Source organism: Asterias amurensis, chromosome 3 (assembly GCF_032118995.1).
Source record: "Asterias amurensis chromosome 3, ASM3211899v1".
Classification (NCBI taxonomy): domain Eukaryota; kingdom Metazoa; phylum Echinodermata; class Asteroidea; order Forcipulatida; family Asteriidae; genus Asterias; species Asterias amurensis.
In genome coordinates, this window is record NC_092650.1 from 7,693,239 (window position 1) to 7,711,597 (window position 18,359).

At 38.1% G+C, this 18,359-nt stretch overlaps 1 protein-coding gene across 1 annotated transcript in view; it reads left to right on the forward strand.

The window, feature by feature from the left end:
* The window catches only part of LOC139934825 (probable G-protein coupled receptor CG31760), a 167,886-nt gene that overhangs the window by 121,721 nt on the left and 27,806 nt on the right, over positions 1 to 18,359 (forward strand). The window contains exons 5-9 of the mRNA XM_071929228.1: positions 1,421 to 1,587; positions 4,563 to 4,740; positions 6,879 to 6,947; positions 13,913 to 14,022; positions 15,205 to 15,419. Coding sequence (XP_071785329.1) covers positions 1,421 to 1,587; positions 4,563 to 4,740; positions 6,879 to 6,947; positions 13,913 to 14,022; positions 15,205 to 15,419 — 739 coding nt within the window. The remainder of the gene's footprint in view (positions 1 to 1,420; positions 1,588 to 4,562; positions 4,741 to 6,878; positions 6,948 to 13,912; positions 14,023 to 15,204; positions 15,420 to 18,359) is intronic.

Genomic DNA, 18,359 nt, shown 5'->3' on the forward strand with positions numbered 1-18,359 from the left:
TTATAGTCGATTGAGCTAAAAATTTCATAAAGATTTGTACATAATATTATGTTGGACCACAGTGTGGTTTCGTGGTCTTTATCTTGTCCGTGTTTAATATGATGTCTTTCACATCTCATATTCCGTTCTCATATAGCTTGCCATCTAAATGGTTGGCCATCAATCAAAATAACAGACTCTGATGACAATAAATCGTCTGTAATACTATAGAAATTGCTTTGCATGTTTTTAATTAGCAATGCAATTAATATTTAACAGTAGATTCATCATAGACGTGTGGTTGCTATTGATTTTTCTGCCGAGTCATTGACCGTTTGGATGACTCTTTCCTTTAAAGGGGCTGTGTCGTCACGATCAAATCAGGCCTGTGGCTGTTCATTGAAATATGAAATGTCACCTAGTTACTGCACGCGTGCGCCCTCCGTAGTTTAATTAAAGGGAAGGAACACGTTTGGTAGTTACTCAAAACAAAATATTAACTTAAAAACTTACTTTGTAACGAGAATTGGAGAGCTTTTGGTAGCTTAAAACATTGTGGGAAACGACTACCTCTGAATTAATATAGTTTTTTTAGGAAGAGGTAGTTTCTCACTTAATTAATAAAATACTTCTAGCTAGAAGTCTTTTATTTCTATCTGAAAGCACACAAAGTCGTCCAACAAGGGTGTTTTTCTTTCATCATTAATTTCTCTCAACTCCGATGAACAGTTGAGCTCAAGTTTTCACAGGTTTGTTATTTTGTGCATAATGTTAAGATACACTAAGTAAGAAGACTGGTCTTTGACAATTACCGAGAGTGCCCTTCCCTTTAAAGGAACACGTTGCCTTACATTGGTCGAGTTGGTCTTTGAAAAGCGTTCTGTTACCGATTCTTATAAAATGGGTATGGTTAAAAAGATGTTGTAAAAAGAGAATACAATGGTCTACACAAATATGCCTCGAAATTGCGTGGTTTTCATTTTACCTGAAAATGAAAACCGTGCAATCTTGAGTGATACTTGTGCGGATCATTGTATTCTACTTTTAAAACATCTTTCTAACCATATACATTTCATAACAAACGGTTTCAAACGCTTTTCATAGACCAACTCGTCCGATCCAAGGCAACGTGTTCCTTTAAACAACAAATTTACAATATTTACTTAAAATTATTTTCTACCATGAAACAGACAAAAAAACTACAAGCCACAAAGCCTATAAAATAATAGCACAAATATCACATGAAAAACAGAATTTTGAAATAAATATGGGAAACCCAACCATACGGTTGGAACGCTCAGTTGGTAGAGCGCTTGCACTTTAACACGGAGGTCCTTGGTTAGATTCCCAGGCTCTATAGTCCATGTGTCTTCTTTTAACCCCAGATTATAGGAGTTCAGTATATATTTATAACTTTCTGTATCTATATTTTGTCTTGCAGTGTATCTTCCTAAAAGACCAGGGTTTCCGACGTGGAACTTATCAATGTAAATGCCGTGCTGGGTTCTACTTCCCCCTGGCGTTCAGTAACCCACCGGGGGATACATACTTTAACGGCACTGACATGGAGGCGGAATATGATGCGTTCACTAAGAATAAGCCTAACAGGTTTGTGCAGTTAATTTCATAAAACCAAAAGTCTCTAGTGTACTTTTAAAATATTCATTTTGGGATGCACCGGACATTGCTTAAAGTCACCTGGAAATATAATTTTTTTTTCTTTCAAACATAAGAGTATATGCTTACGAACATTAAAACAATTTTTTTAGTAGTTGTTTGTCACGATTTATATGTTTAAAAAAATATATAAAGTTGTTTGGGGGGCTGACTCCGCCTACCCCTTTTGTGACGTCAATCGAGGCAGACTTTGCCTGCAATGCGTATAGTAAACACACGTGCAAAGTACATGTACGTCCAAGTCGTGAGTTGGTACATTTCAAAAAGTATTTTTCTGCATTCAGCAGCAATACACCTGGTCGGCATTGCCGGGAAAAAAATAATGTTTTTTTTTAATCGTACAAACTCACGGCTTGGTCCGTACATGTACTTTGCGATTGTGTTTACTCTACGCATTACAGGCAAAGTCTGCCTTGATTGACGTCACGAACAGCGCCCTCTCGGGTCTACTCTTAAATTTGTAATTAACATAAGAACTGATTTTTTGAAAACCTTAGTTAACTGTTTGTTCACATTCCACTCATCAAAACACATTTATTAGTGACAAAAGCTTTATTTAAAAAAAATACCACTTCCAGGTGACTTTAAGCTTTCAATATTTTTAACAATAGCTGAATTCTATCATCAATACGAATTATCAATTTACTCTATTGCCTTTGGTAAACAGTCACTGTTTTGGGTGAAAATGACGATGGTTGTAGTAGCACAACTGAATTTTTGGTGCGTGTTTTTAACAATAAATCAACATAGGAACAATGCGTATTTCGAAAGACTAAACCAGGATTCCACGCATTTTTGAGTCAGTTGTTTTCAAAAACACTTGTGTCTGACTGAATATTCTACGTACAAAACTATACTATCCTGTATGGCACTTCATCACAAAGCTAGGGGCGTACCAAAGCTCTCAGTCCTGCCCTGCAAGGTATGTAGAGCCACGTATTGAAGTATGGGACATTATTCCTGTGTATCACCGTGTACTGGTTTACAAGGTGATGCGGTGCAGTATGCTGCCAACCGAACCAGAACACCGGGCGAACCACTTCTCTTTTCGATAGGTGCACTGGGTAATTTCACGTGCATTACAAAACACAAAGGGACCAACGGCTTTACGTCCCATCCGAAGGACGAATCTATGGTTAATCTTGCTTAAAGCCATTATACACTTTCGGAACAGAAAAATAAGTTCGAAGATTTACAAATAACTTACAAGGTTTACAGAAGGTAATAGCAAAAGACTTCTCTAGAAATATTATTCCACAAAATGCTTTTAATTTTTGAGGAAACATTAAAACAATTATCAATTCTCGACAACGAGAATTACGCATTATAGTAAACACATGTCATGACACGGCGAAACGTGCGGAAACAAGGGTGGATTTTCCCATTATTTTCTCCCGACTCCGATGACCGATTGAGCCTAAATTTCCACAGGTTTGTTATTTTATATAATAAGTCGTGATACACGAAGTGTGGGCCTTTGGACAATACTGTTTACCAAAAGTTTCCCATGGCTTTAAGGACACAAGTGTCACGACCGGGAGTCGAACCCACACTCTGCTGATCAGAAACATCAGAGCTTCCAGTACACCTAAGACGATGCTTAACTTACACTAGATGCCCCCGGCGCGACATCCAACTTGAACCCCGGGGTACTTTTGTGAGAATGCATTCTCAGATCATCACAGCAAAAAGAAAATCACCTGACAGATTGTGGTGTGCGTTTTGGAAATCCATACCAATAATGTTCCTATTGGTTTTTTTCAATTGATGTTAGTATCATATTAAATGTGTATGTTCTCTTATGTCCATGCGTATGCATTGAGGGTTACTAAAGACATAATATACTCTTGGGCTTTTCAACCGTTCGGTTGTTTTTAACCCTATATCAATAAAGTTGTATACAACAAAAGTTAACCTATTGAGATATCGCTAATACTCCGGAGCAAATATTATGTCCACGAAAAATAATAATTATATTATATGAATACACAATTTGAGGAGACACTGGACACTACGTCAAAGGCCACTCTTCCCAATTAGTGTATCTCAGCATATGCATAAAATAACAAACCTATGAAAATTTGAGCTCAATTGGTTGTCGAAGTTGCGAGACAATGATGAATGAAAAAACACCCTTGTCACACGAAGTTGTGTGCTTTCAGTTGCTTGACTTCGAGACCCCACATTCTAAATGTGAGGTATCAAAGCAAAATTCGTGAAAAATTACTCCTTTCTCAAGAGTACCTTACTTCTGAGGGAGCTGTTTCTCACAATATTTTATGCTACCAACTTCTCCCCATAACTCAATACCAAGTAAGGTTGTATGCTAACAATTGTTTTGAGAAATAAAGATTGCCAGATTCAAATTTAGGGGCATAACAACTGTTTACTTATTTCCACATTACTTTGAATAATTCTTTTTTACTATCGAAAGCGGCTGTAGGCGTGTAACCATTAAAAGATTGGTTAACAGTTTGTTCAATCTTGTTAAAGGCAGTGGGCACTATTGGTAACTACTCAAAATATTTATTAGCTAAAACCTTTCTTTGCTGACGAGTAATGGGGAGAGGTTGATGGTATAAAACATTGTGAGAAACGGCTTCCTCTGAAGTGCCATAGTTTTCGAGAAAGAGGTAATTTCCCACGAATTTGATTTCGAGACCTCAGATTTAGAACTTGAGGTCTCGAAATCAAGCATCTTAACGCACACAACTTCGTGTGTCAAGTGTGTTCAACGTTTTCTTCTTCATTATCATCTCGCAACTTTTATGACCAATTGAGCTAAAATTTTCACAGGTTTGTTATTTTATGAATATGTTCAAATACACCAACTGTGAAGGCTAATCTTTGACAATTACCGATAGTGTCCATTGCCTTTAATTATGAATTCTCCCTTTTGTTTTTAGATACAATGAGATGGTCTGCAAGCCGTGTGGTGCGGGGTGTGACACCTGTGTGGATGGGAGATCATGTAGATTCCCACATAACTGGACAGTTCGCATGGTACTGCTAATCCTACAGTGCATTACCATGGGGTGTACTCTACCGTTGTTCATATTCACCATATACAACAGGGATGTCAAGGTAAAACAGATTGTTATCTACGTCGATAAGTATCCACTTTGTATTGGTTTGGAATGTCCAGTATGCAATATGTACAAACAATCAAATAACTAAACAAAATGTGATAGTTCTATGTTTCAATAACAAAATCCTTGATAAAAACAGGTTTACCAACCAAATTTCCAAAAAGCTGAATACCAGTAACAAGCACTGTAAAACAAATGGAAATTTGGTTGGTAATCCTGTTTTGATCTGGGAAGAAATTTCATGCTTAGCAAATTGTTGTGCTTAGCAGCTCTATGAAATTTGGTTCGGTCTAACCGACACCTTGGTTTAACCAACATCTATTTCTAATCTATAGCTTGGTTTAACCCAGTTATAAACCAAGATGTTTGCCAAACCAATATGTTAGTTAAGCCAACACCTTGGCTAGACAAAGGTTATGGTTAGTTGTTACTTGAACCAAAATGATGGTTAGGCCACCATATTACAGTAATATTATTTAAACCAATTTTGGTATGATCAAGCAAGTTGTTGGTTAAACCAAGATGTTAGTTAAACCAAGACGTTAGTAAAAACCAAGATGTTAGTTTAACCAAGATGTTAGTTGAACCATGTTGTTTCGTGCACTAAACTGTTTCGTGCACTAAACTGTTGATTAATCAACATTTTGGTTCAACCAATGGATGTCACTAACCAATAACTTCGCTTAACAAAATGCTTAAGCTTTTAAACTAAATTAAAAAATTACCTAGCAGTTTAGTTAGAGTGAAGGTAGGCTAGCTAGCCAATGGGGAGTTAAGTTAAGTATAGAAAACCATTTAACACAATGCCGTCCCAGTCTTTATCATCTGAACGCAAAAGACTAAATCTGTATTTTTTTCCCTGATTCTTGTGCATCAAATCTTATATATAATTCGACCCAATTTATATTGAATTGATATACGAAATACGACCCTCAATAAAATCATTGTGATCTCAAAATCTGCGCAGCGAAAATTTGAATGTATTATTCTCTTAACTGTTCACAATTGCTGGTCCTATAAAGAGACCTTTAATTTAATTTAATTAAATCTATGTAGAAGGCATATAGTCACGTCTCGTTGAAAACTATGAATGATCTAAGGCATACGGTTCTCTTCAACAATCGGTGGAGTTAATTGAATTGTATGCTGATTGTTTGACCGGCATTTATATCGGCTTTATTTTGACGATCGCCGTATATTCTCTTGAATAAAATACTTCAAAGCGCCTATTCTCTTGTCGAGAACAAAGGGGGACACTTCGCTTTTGAATGTGAAAAGGGATACATGTCACAATAGAATATTAAAAAAATTAGTTGCACATAGACTTTGGTATGCATCATTTTAAATGTCGTTTCCACGTGGAAGATGAAGTTACTAAGAAAGACTCTCTTTTTGTGTCAAAACAACCAGAATCAGGTTTCAAATACTTTAATTCCAACATCAGCTCACTTTTATTTCAACCCCTCAAACTAAATAACATGAAATCAGCAAATACTTACATATTACATAAAGAGCAGTTGTGTTTTACTTGGTGTGAAAAAAGTACCCGCGAACCTCTTTAAGAAAAAAGTCGAAAAGTCTGGGATCTGAGCTTAGTCGTTAGACTAGAAAAACATTTTGCGAAGCTATATCTAATAAAATCCAATTTCACTCACGCTGTTTCTCGGTATTGTGTTCCCCCTTCTCCTGTTATTTCCCGTTAAAGGGTCTATGTACTTTTTGTACGTCAAAAAAACATTGTCAACAGATTTACATTAAACTTACACAGTTTGAAGATAATGATAGTAGAAAGCTTCCCTAAAAATTTTATTTGCTGAGGTGTTGTAGGTTTTGAGAAATGAGTAAAACAATGTCATAAAAATAATTTTCGTGATCATGAGACGAAAGTTAATTTCAGCATGTAAAAACGTACGTATCTTCACGACACTGTTTTACTTTTAGTTTTTGAGAAAATATTTCTCAAAAACTGCATCACCTCAGCAAGTAATATTTTAAGGTAAGCTTTCTACTACCATTATCTTCAAATAGTGTAAGTTTAAAGTAAATCTGTGAACAGTGTGTGTTGTATTTCAAAAAGTACCCAAATCCTTTAATGGTTGATTATTTGTACATTTTGTGTCTTTCCCCTTGTAGGTCGTGAAGGCAGCGAGTCCCGTGTTATTAAGAATTATCCTGGTCGGATCACTCTTCCTCTACTGTCCGGTAAGATTTCTCCAAGAACCTTGTTTTCCCTGTTGTTCTTCTTTTGGAAACGCTTAAGGGTTTATTTGGCTGAAAATAAAGGAGTTGTTTATCTTTATTTGATCGTAACAGGGTGTTATCTTTCGCCTTGGGGCCAAATTGATGACATTTTTCAGAGACGGATATGTTGTCCCTCAAACGTAAAAGAGAGAGTTAATTGATACCAATCTTTTCCACTCAAAGGATATTCCCTCTAATGTAATCCTTCAGCCTTTTTTATTCTCCCCAACAACGGTCTGTGTTTTATATGAATATATCCACCACTCAGACAATTAACTCTGAAAGGAAAAAAAGGGTCCATTATTCCCCGGATCTTTTCGTCATTGCACATCTGAGGCCGAGTGTTTTAAGCATCTTCCACAACCTTGTACTTACTTCTTAAGCCTCTCAACTCAAACTCTTACGTGCACTTACTCGCCAAAGGTTCCCTCTTACGATATCTTCCTTTTCAGGGCTTTATATTGCGTAATTAGGGCAGTTGTACATGTCGGTTAGACTTTATCGAAGTAAAACCGTGAAAAAAAAAAAAAAAAAAAAAGGTTTCATAATATTTTTCAAGTGGGAGTCGAGGTGAATTATGCTGGCCTTACATTGAATGGCTAGCATCCCCGGGTCTCTCTATGCTGCGGAATCAGCTGCTCTTACCTCGTTGTCTGATTAGATTCCAATATAAGTGTTGCTCCAGAGCCCATATGCTGTGGTTTGAACAAATTAAGCAACGGGCAAAGTTGTTTTAAGAGCTTTAGTTTGATTTCCCATCATGAAAGAACCGAATAGTTTACTTTCCACCAGGTTATCTCCCTTCTTTTTTGAGAGGCTCAACATACAACAACATCTAGTTGAATGTTTCATGTTGTTGCATTTTGATTAGAGCTGCGCTTCAAGGCTTATAAACCTAGACCCCTTTTCCAACCTGAGTAAATGCCGAACTGCTAACGTATTCAACTGCTGAGGGCAATCATTTGATAGGATAAGTAAATTACACGTACACTAACCGCTGGCATAACAAAGTGAAACAGCTAAAACTCGACGACAGAGTTGAAGTCAGTTACATTCCAACAAACTGATGAAAACGTCAACAGAACGTCACAACTTGAATGCTGTAAATCTAACAGCAATTTCGTATAAATTAACGACTACAATGCGTGGAAATAAATGTTACTTTCAATTGAATTGAATATACAAAGTGTTTATAACTATATTAATTGTACTACCGCGGAGTCAGTTCTTAAATTTGTCTCAACATTTCGACTGAATAAGAGAAGAATGGGCTATACCATCTGCCCGGGTAAAAACGAAAGAAAAAAATCTACTCCGCGGTAGTAGAATAAAGCAAGACAGTTATCTAAGAAAAAACTCTACCTGGCAAGTAGATACACACATGATGTTACCGCAAGTTATTACATTGATACCTCACCAAGCAACGCCTCAAACCCTATATTGATGGTGTACAATGTCCAAAATACTTGGAAACGAGCTCATTTAACTCAGCAGTAACAAACTCTACTGTTGAGGATTGTGGTTAGAGATGAAATCGGTCTGTTAGTTTGTTATTTATGTTGGCTCCACACTTGATTGAGCAAAGTTTGTTGGTATTTCTGAGATTATTATTTATGTTGGATGGGAGCAGTGTTTATGGTTATCAGAACTTAACAGTCATTTGCCAAAGTTAGAAATAAAAGTGCATAAGTTGAAACTATCAAAATTACATCGAGGTTCACTTCAAACGGTATTTGCTGTTATACACTCGAGGCCATAAAGGCTAAACAATAATGTAAACAAACGAAAGACTTTACGGTGTTCACACACTGTTAGTTTGTAGCTTCAGCTCATGCAGTGCACAAGTAGTAAGAAGTAATTCAAGCCAGGGAGTGGCTCTCTTCTCACAAATCTCCTTATGTCAATGGTTTCCTCCTTGGAGATTGCCCGTGCGTCCTTCTATTTTAATATAACGTGAAGAAAATTGCACATTTCACCTTGTGACTGAAGTTACGGATTGGTTTTTAGTCAAGGGTGCCTTGTCAATTGCAGATGCCCTTGTAGAACTCTGACAAGTAAACGCAAGCTTTTTTTTATCTTCTTCTTTTTCTTGGAATGGAAATAAAATAATTTCATCTGAAGCTTTGCCGTTTGGAAACAGAAGTAACAGCTTTTTGTCCGGAAATTGTGTTATTTAGGTAAAGGTCTCGTCGTAAATAACGTTACTTTGCACTCAATACTATGATGAGCACCATGACTGCTTCGTAACTTCGTAACTTTGTTATTGATAATGGTATTGGTTTGTGGGACGGTTAATAAGTTGAGGTCTTCAAGTAGTCGGTGGAATTATGCATTTGATGACTCGGGCATAATATTTGACACACAGTCAGAGAAGGCCTTTGTTATTATACATATATTTGGCTTATATGGAACATTGCAATTTTGTTTCTTATTTAATTTGCTTTAGACTGGATAAAAAAGGATGACAGCCATATTACAAATATTTGCATATTGCTTTTTATTCTATCTTTAGTTTTCCTATAAATTCAAACTTAAAATAATAAAGGTCAAATTATTATTGTTGTTTTGAAGTTTTTATTTTTATTTATCATTTACCGGATAGTAAGAGTCAGTGTAACATCAAGCATCATGACCTACTTTAATATGCAATATTTCCGAAAAGAGAATAAACTAGTTTCATTAAAAGTTTATATTTTGGAGCCCTGACTCAATACTGGGTCAGGCTGACCAGGAAACTCGGTTTTTAACCAAATTTAAACCCGGGTTCTGTGTCAAATTTACGCTTTTTTCTGTTTCCATTGTACACATATTCTGGGTCATATTAACGTACAAATGGGTCAGGCCCCACAGGACTAGAACTTGGTTCAGTTTCCATAACAGTGATTTCAATATACACATCACAAGGACTGACAGCAACTAGGCCTATCATGTTTTAGTTACAAACATATTTTTTTCTGGATGTTATCAGTATTTCAGATGAAAATATTTCGGTTGAGGATTGGATTAAACTTTGTGACCAAACAGCTTTCATATTTACACTAGCATCTCTTACCACGAACCTGTTTTGAAAAACATTCGGGCGTAAATCTTTCTTAAAACCAAATGAAATGTCATAAGCACAATAGACAACAAGTAAATTTATTAACACAATGACTACTCAATATGTGGACAGTGGATCCAAGGGGAGGCCGGGGGGGGGGGGGGGGACGCTGCCCGCAAGCAGAAGACCAATGGAAATATAATTTCCACCACATGGTCAGTTAATTGCACCAACATCCGACCACGAAGCAAATATCCCACACGGTAACCCACCAGCCTGTCTAGTAGTGATAAAGTATTTGCTCTAAAATCTTTTAACCACAATATTGTTTTTTTTTTATAAATAGTTCCGACTTTGTTAGGCAGGGATATGAACACGCTATATACCTTTTTTCCGCACTCACTGCGATCAATCGCGAAGGCTGACAGCACGTTTAATAACATCAATGTGACTGTCGCAACCACCACGTGGCCTTTTCAAATTCTATTTCATCACTGGATCCGTTAATGTCGTATATCTTGTGATGAGGTCAAACACAACTCGGATTAAACTATTACGAGATAAGTCTGCGTGTTAACTTCACATGTATTATTTCGCTGAAGACACTGACACTAAAAAGGCACAGTCTAAAGTGAGACCACGATTATGTAGCATTGGTTTTTAAATACACAAGCGGGGCCATATTAAGTTGGTACATGTATTGTGGTTATATTTCGTTTGGGCAAAACTCGATTTCCGGTTTAGAATTGACCCGGATCATAGGTACCTTTGGGCCGTGATTCATTTATATACCAGAATTCGGATTCTAAACTGACCTGGGTCAAACTGACACATGGTGCGAGTTATTATCCCGCCGTTTAACCATTCGTGGGTCAGCATGACGCAGTAAGAGGATCACTTCCCAACGGACACAGAATTCGGGTCAACCTGACCCGGTGTTTCTGTTTAAAATAAGTTATTAAGAATGGATTGTTCGTCTTGAATCCTTGATAAAAACAAACAACTGTTTATGGGGAAGAATGACCGCCAACTTTCAGAACCGTACAGGTTTCTTGACGTCGTCTCGAGTTGACAAGATCAATGATAACTGAAATACCTTTCTGAAGTTTGCTGTCCCTCATTCGGAAGGTGTTTGACCTTGTCACTCGGTGGTCATGTACGGTTGACCTAGTTAGCTAAAAAGGAAATGACGTCATCGTAAGCTGCAGCCAATAAGCATCTATCATCCCCTTCACTCATTTATATAGGGCATTGACTAAACCTATTCAGTTTGACATTAAGGAGTTGGATTACACCGGAAGATTGTGTTAGAGCTTACGGTGGTATGTGGCTTTAGTGGTCCGGCGCATGCATTTCATCTGCAGACGAGAACTAAGCGCGAAACGGTGGCTGAAAATGAACACCTTAACTAATTAAAAGAACATTTTAAGGTTGTTTGTGTCAAAACCAGGGTCGGATGAAACGCTTGCCGCATTTGTGGTCGGTATAAATCCCCCATAACGATTCTATTTCGTGGCCTATTTTCTGACACTGATTGCCATCTTGTTTTACCCTTCTCTAGTAGTAAGAGTTGCCCCACGACTGAATTACATTTTCTGCCGCGGGAGTCGATTCCATGACGAGCAAATCTTGCCGTGCGTTTCAATTTAGATTTAAAACGTATGGACTGCAACACGGCACTATGATCGCAATCAGGCATTACAAGGCAATCTCCTCACCGAGGATGCTCTACCCCATTTTTTTGTACCACAAAGCACTTGCCGCATTTTATTCAGGGCTTAGCCGCTTGGAAATGATGACAAAAAAATCCCCCTCCCCTACATCTTAAAGGAGACGAAATGGATCAAATTACAGCAAATTATTGCATTTTTGGTTTGGGCGGAATTCGTTTTTTTTCTTCTGCTTTTCTTGCGGATTTGTAGTTGTATCGCGCGGTGTGAGCGTGCTCATCCGCGGGAAAGAATCCAGGTCAATTGAACGACCACTTGTACGTGGAAGAGACGGACATCTTCTTTAGAAGATTGCATGAGATTTATTTAATAATTGGTGCTAATCCCAGCAACGTTTTCTAATCAAAAACAGCTGTGTCTACTTTCCATGGTGTTCCTACCATCATAATTTGCGGTAGTGTTGCTGAGTGCGTATAGAGGGGAGTTGGGGGATAAACTTGTTCAGCCAAGCCTTTTGCTTGGTTGCCTATTAGCGGAAACAGCTAGTTTCAAACTGTTGTTTTAGCCTAGTTCGAGCAACACTTAGGCTTGTTCCCCGATCCGTTCCCATCGCGAGTCGCAGCGTGATTAACCCACTTTGTATTGCATCGATCGACCACGTGTCGGAAACTGCAGACTTACTAAACGAGATAAATTGCCCGCCAAAATGTTTTGATAATAATCGTGTTGATAGCAACGTATTTAACAACATTATTTACATATGGGATACCATACCACCTGGGTTCTATTAAAACCAATTCAAACGGCAGACGAGCACAGACTGCTAAGATCAATGCAGATTAGCTTAGCGGAAACTGTTTATGAGCCTATTACTGATTGTAACAAAACGTGTTTCTGCATTATTTAGAAGCTGTGTGCATTATTTATCTAATATTAATATGCATTGATTACCTTTTAAGCCCCATTCATTTTTATAAAACAAGAGCAAGCTTTACGAACTAGATCATCTTTCCACCATTACACTGTGTACGCTGTAAAACATAAATTCTCAGCACACACAGTAACCGGTGATGTTGTTCTTCATATTTTCTTTTTTCCAAAGTTTATCTTTGCTGTTTTAAAAATGTTTGTTTAAGATTCTATTCCCATTTTAAGATTGGATTTATAGGCTTTCGAGTCACAGTGGTTAGGTTCACTTTGATTAATCCTTGCCATCTTGGAATTGGCTTTTCCTGTCTGTTTTTATAACCGTCTTGCTTGATTTGCCAGTGTTCTGTTTCAATGTTCCTAATTTCATTTTTAAGATTACATCCGTTGTTTCTTAAAGCCATTATACACTTTCGGTAAACAGTATTGTCCAAGTCTCACACTTCGTGTATCACAACTTATATATAAAATAACAATCCTGTGGAAATTTAGGCTCAATCGGACATCGGAGTCGGGAGAAAATAACGGGCAAACTTACTCCTGTTTTTTTCGCGCGTTTCGCCGTGTCATGACATGTGTTTATAACAAATCCGTAATTCTCGTTAACGAGAATTTATATTGTTTTACCGTTTTCTCAAAAAGTAAAGCATTTCATGGACTAATATTTCAAGAGAAGTCTTTCACCATTACCTTCTGTAAACCCTGTAAATTATTTGTAAATCTGTGACCTTTTTTTTTTTTTTTTCTGTACCGAAAGGGTCCAATGGCTTTAATACCGGTATATTTTTTCAGCAATATTGTATCTTGTACTGTTTGTGAAATCTTGGCTGAATAAATAATAATAATTATAATACTAATAATAATGACCGTAAATTTAACAAAAAATGGTTAGCGTTCGTATTGAGTTTATTTCCATTACGGCAACGGTGAACCATAGGAGATATAATGGGTACCTGCGATGACAGACAGTTTGGCGATGTACACACTGTGCAGCAATTTGGCTGCCGATGCTGCATACTCCAAAGGATTTGAGAAAATGGTTTTAGGATTGTTCCAGGATTGATGAAGAGTAAAAATAGACCAAGCCGCTTTAACACCAAGTTGATCAAGTTGTTACAGAGCCTCCCAAAATATTTCACTTAACTTTAGACAGCACATTTCAGACTTTTAATTTTTTTTATGGGGGATTGGTACGGTTATGAATATCATCTTTTTGTTTGCAGATAGAAATCTAAGTACTCGATTATTACCTCTATCATGTACTTTATTTTTAAAAATTACTACTACAGGTTCTTGTGAGTTTCTACGAACCAACGGTCGTGACTTGCATGTTACTCCAGTGGTTTAAAGAAGTCGGTTTCTCGATTCTCTTTGGTGCACTTCTGTTGAAGACATGGAGGTAAGGAATATTACAGACTGGGGAAACCCGTCTTGGCGCTCTGTTGATTCACTAGCTATGGGCTTTACTAGTGCGCAAAGAAGTAAGATGCACCCTTTGTGTGGGCAGTCTACATGATACTCTTTTGGTAATTCCCAATGAACGCCATCTTTACCTGGGTTTCGACTTTGAATTACGCGACCCAGGATCCGGATTCCGGGTCAATTCTGTCTTAAAATCCAGTCCAATAATTCTGACCCACAAAACCGAATCATTCTGACCCAGAAGATGTTAGAAAGTATTGCTCGTGACGCTGGGCTTTACGTGATGTTGGATAATGATGCTCTCAAATGATACATTCTACATAGCCCTTTAATAGCTTTGGATTGAATTGGTTGCACAAATCCAGCTACACAAATAGTCGGGAGCTTATGGTATGACATTAAGTTCCGTGGGATTTTAGATAGATATCGTCTGTAGAACCTAAAAAACAAGAAACTACACGTCTGCAAAATTTAAGGTGTTGGGATACACCTAATATAATTCTGACCCACAAAACCGAATCATTCTGACCCAGAAGATTTTAGAAAGTATTGCTCGTGACGCTGGGCTTTACGTGATGTTGGATAATGATGCTCTCAAATGATACATTCTACATAGCCCTTTAATAGCTTTGGATTGAATTGGTTGCACAAATCCAGCTACACAAATAGTCAGGAGCTTATGGTATGACATTAAGTTCCGTGGGATTTTAGATAGATATCGTCTGTAGAACCTAAAAAACAAGAAACTACACGTCTGCAAAATTTAAGGTGTTGGGATACACCTAATATAATTCTGACCCACAAAACCGAATCATTCTGACCCAGAAGATTTTAGAAAGTATTGCTCGTGACGCTGGGCTTTACGTGATGTTGGATAATGATGCTCTCAAATGATACATTCTACATAGCCCTTTAATAGCTTTGGATTGAATTGGTTGCACAAATCCAGCTACACAAATAGTCAGGAGCTTATGGTATGACATTAAGTTCCGTGGGATTTTAGATAGATATCGTCTGTAGAACCTAAAAAAACAAGAAACTACACGTCTGCAAAATTTAAGGTGTTGGGATGGCGGCCATCTTGGATTTCAAAATGGCCGCCATTTAAGTTTGTTTGTTCTTTTTTTTACGGCTTGTGTAATTATTGTTGTGTCTACAGAATATCTGTGGTGTTCCGAGTGCGATCGGCTGCCCGAGTACGAATCACAGACGTGGACCTTATGAAACGTCTTGGTCTTATAGTAGCTGTGTCCATATTCTACCTAATAGTCAGATCGGTTATAGCGCCGCCAAAGGTCGAGACAGAGACGTCACTGGACAAACTGAAGGCTGAACAGTGCAAGTACGACTGGTGGGACTATGCTGCAAATATCGGTAAGAACAATTCTATCATTTCAAGTTTGTTTCTTGTATTGAGATCAAAGAGATGTTTAAAAGTGCCTCCTTAAAATTGTGGCCACGAGATACCATTTCAGTTTGTTTCTTGTACTGAAAACAAAGAGATGCTCAAAAATGTCTTCTTAAAGAAACTCGTGGCACGAGATACCATTTGAGGATAATTAAGAATTGTTTGGTTTTAGATGTGTTGCAGCCACTTCTGTTATATGAAACATGCGTTTATATCCTAGTGACATGGCACTTTATTTTACTAACATACATACACTACATTAAACATGGTTCTTATAGTGCACATATTTTAAAGTGCACGTATTATAATTGTTACTATAGAACAAGGTGCTTTACTACATTCCATGTTCATTTGGGCGTACCTAAACCGTTCCTCAGACTTTCTCACCCCCCACCCACCTGTAGAGCATATGTCGGTAATGGGTCTAGCACACGCCGTATGTGCCCTCGCAGGTTACCATTTATAAACCTAGGATAAGGGAAGCAATGTATGGTTAAATCGCTGCGTCAAGGACACACGTTTCTGTCGTGATGGGACTATGGTTCCCATTTATACGCAGAAAAGCAGTTTATGTATAAGTCGCTTCCTCAAAAACACTATTGTCACAGGGGAGGGATTCTAACCCACTCCTCTCGGATGGTTAATCCCAACTCTAGAGTCGGATGCGCTAAACGAATCAGCCTCCAGACTCGCCACAATGTAATTATGTGAACGAAGTGAGCTATAATAATAATATGTGCTTGAGTATCTCCAGCAAATACACAAACGCAGAATGGTTCAACTAGATTCGTGTCCCCAGTAAGTGAAGATGTTCGATTGAAATTGCTAGGGGAGGGGTGAGGGAAACCCTATAAGCCTATAAATAACTAGGCTGTTATCAATACATTTGGAAGCCAGCTACACTGACAAAGGATTCCACTTTATCAGAAGGTTACTGTCTGTACAATTTTGTCTGCTCAAAAGTATGAGTGAACTTGTTTGTCAGCCCCTCAAAGATAAACTGCAAACTCTGGAAACTGATCCCCCTCTTAGATCTGTGGATTGGTCCCGTGAGGGATATCAAGGATTTTGACTCGCCCAGTGCTGAACAACAAATAGAATGCGCCCAGACTTGGTGATACCAGCACTCATTTTTAACAATGTCTTGTCGGAAGATTGTAACCAAACACCCAAATGATCTGAGATTGCTATCTATTCCTAGCCTCAACATACGCACGGGCTACGTTGCACAGTCAACCACTGAATGTGATTGAGGAGGATTTTGGACTTATAGGGTCAAGTTAAGAGACAGTGTACTCAATACTTGTCGCAGTGAATATGAATTCCAATTAGCACAGATGCACATGCTTTAAAGGTAGGGTTAACTCCAACAAACTATTGACAGAAAAAAAACAGCACTTGGTGCGAAGAACTGCAGCTGTTGATAGTAGAAACTAGTTTGAGAATATGATTCCCTTCGAGTGGTTTGAATAATTTGTCGCTTCAAACATTTGAATCTGACAAACGATGCATGAACTGTTTCTCAGATATCTGAGGGTTGGTTTCCGTTCGCGAATACTGCAGCCAGATATGTGGTTGGTACCCACTATGCAGAAACAATTATTTACATTTTGTTTCCATTTGGGGTACATAGACATAAATAACAATAAATGCGTAGCTTTAAAAGCGCATGTAACACTGTAAAACAATATTAGTAAAAACAACGCTAGTTAGTCATACGAGACATGATTTTGATGTAAGTTAGTCAAAATCATGTCTCGTACGACTAATTAGTGTTGTTTTGACTGATATAGTTTTAAGAAGATACTCAAGGCACTTTAACAGGCATTAACGCTCTAAATATGTGATACCATGTTTATGTAGCACCCTTTAAAGGATTTGGGTACTTTTTGTAACGCAAAACACTATGTCCACAGATTTATTGTCACTGTCAGAATCACTGGAGTAAAGCCCCTCTCTTTACGACGAGCGTAACTGGGTTATTTAAGGTGCATTACACAACACACGGGCCCTACAGCGTTACGTCCCATCCGAAGAATGCAGCAATAATGTCTTGCCTTAGTACAAACGTGTCACGACCGGACTCGAACCGACACGTTACTTATTAGAAACACCAGAGTTTGAGTCCGGTGCTCTTAACCGCTCGGACATGACACGCCAAGCTGACATGTTCACACGATACACTAATGTTTCTTTCATAACAGTTTGGCCTATAAATCAGCATTACATTGTCATGTTATGACTCTACCTTTAAACGGCCAAAATGACTCGATATGGACACAAGTCTCCTCGATCAAAATGGGGAACGAGTCCAACAGAGACTTGCGACTAGAATGTGACGTGGTGACCCAATTTCAACGGTTCACGTTACAAACTCGACCACAGTGTGACCGTGGTGTGAAAAAGTCCATCTAGGGAGTCCGAGTGATATATAGCTTGTGTATCACAAGGGGTTCGGTCACGAGCGATTGGCTACAAAACAAATTAACATCACAACCCGTCGATAAGAATCTCACTCTTCAACACCAATCTTATATTGCACAGTATCATAAAGACTTATCTTTCATTTGGTCATCATCGCCTCGTGACTCGCACAGAAATGAAATAAGGACCAGGACAGCATGTTTCAAAATGAAGAACTCCACATCATCTTGTCCGGGTTCGTTTGGGGAACAAATTTATGTCTGATGTAGAGGGGGAGCCAGTAGCCCGGAGGGGGTTTGCTCAGATATCATAATGGTTTTAACGCCTATGTATTAGCGAGGGACTACAGCATTTTCAGAGCAATCTCCCTGCACAGGTGTCACTTGGTGTGATGTTTCACCGTGTTTGTAGTCGTGTGATATTCCGACGATGTTCAGGTTACAATTTTTGTGTACACTGAGCACAGACTTGACATTTCAGTC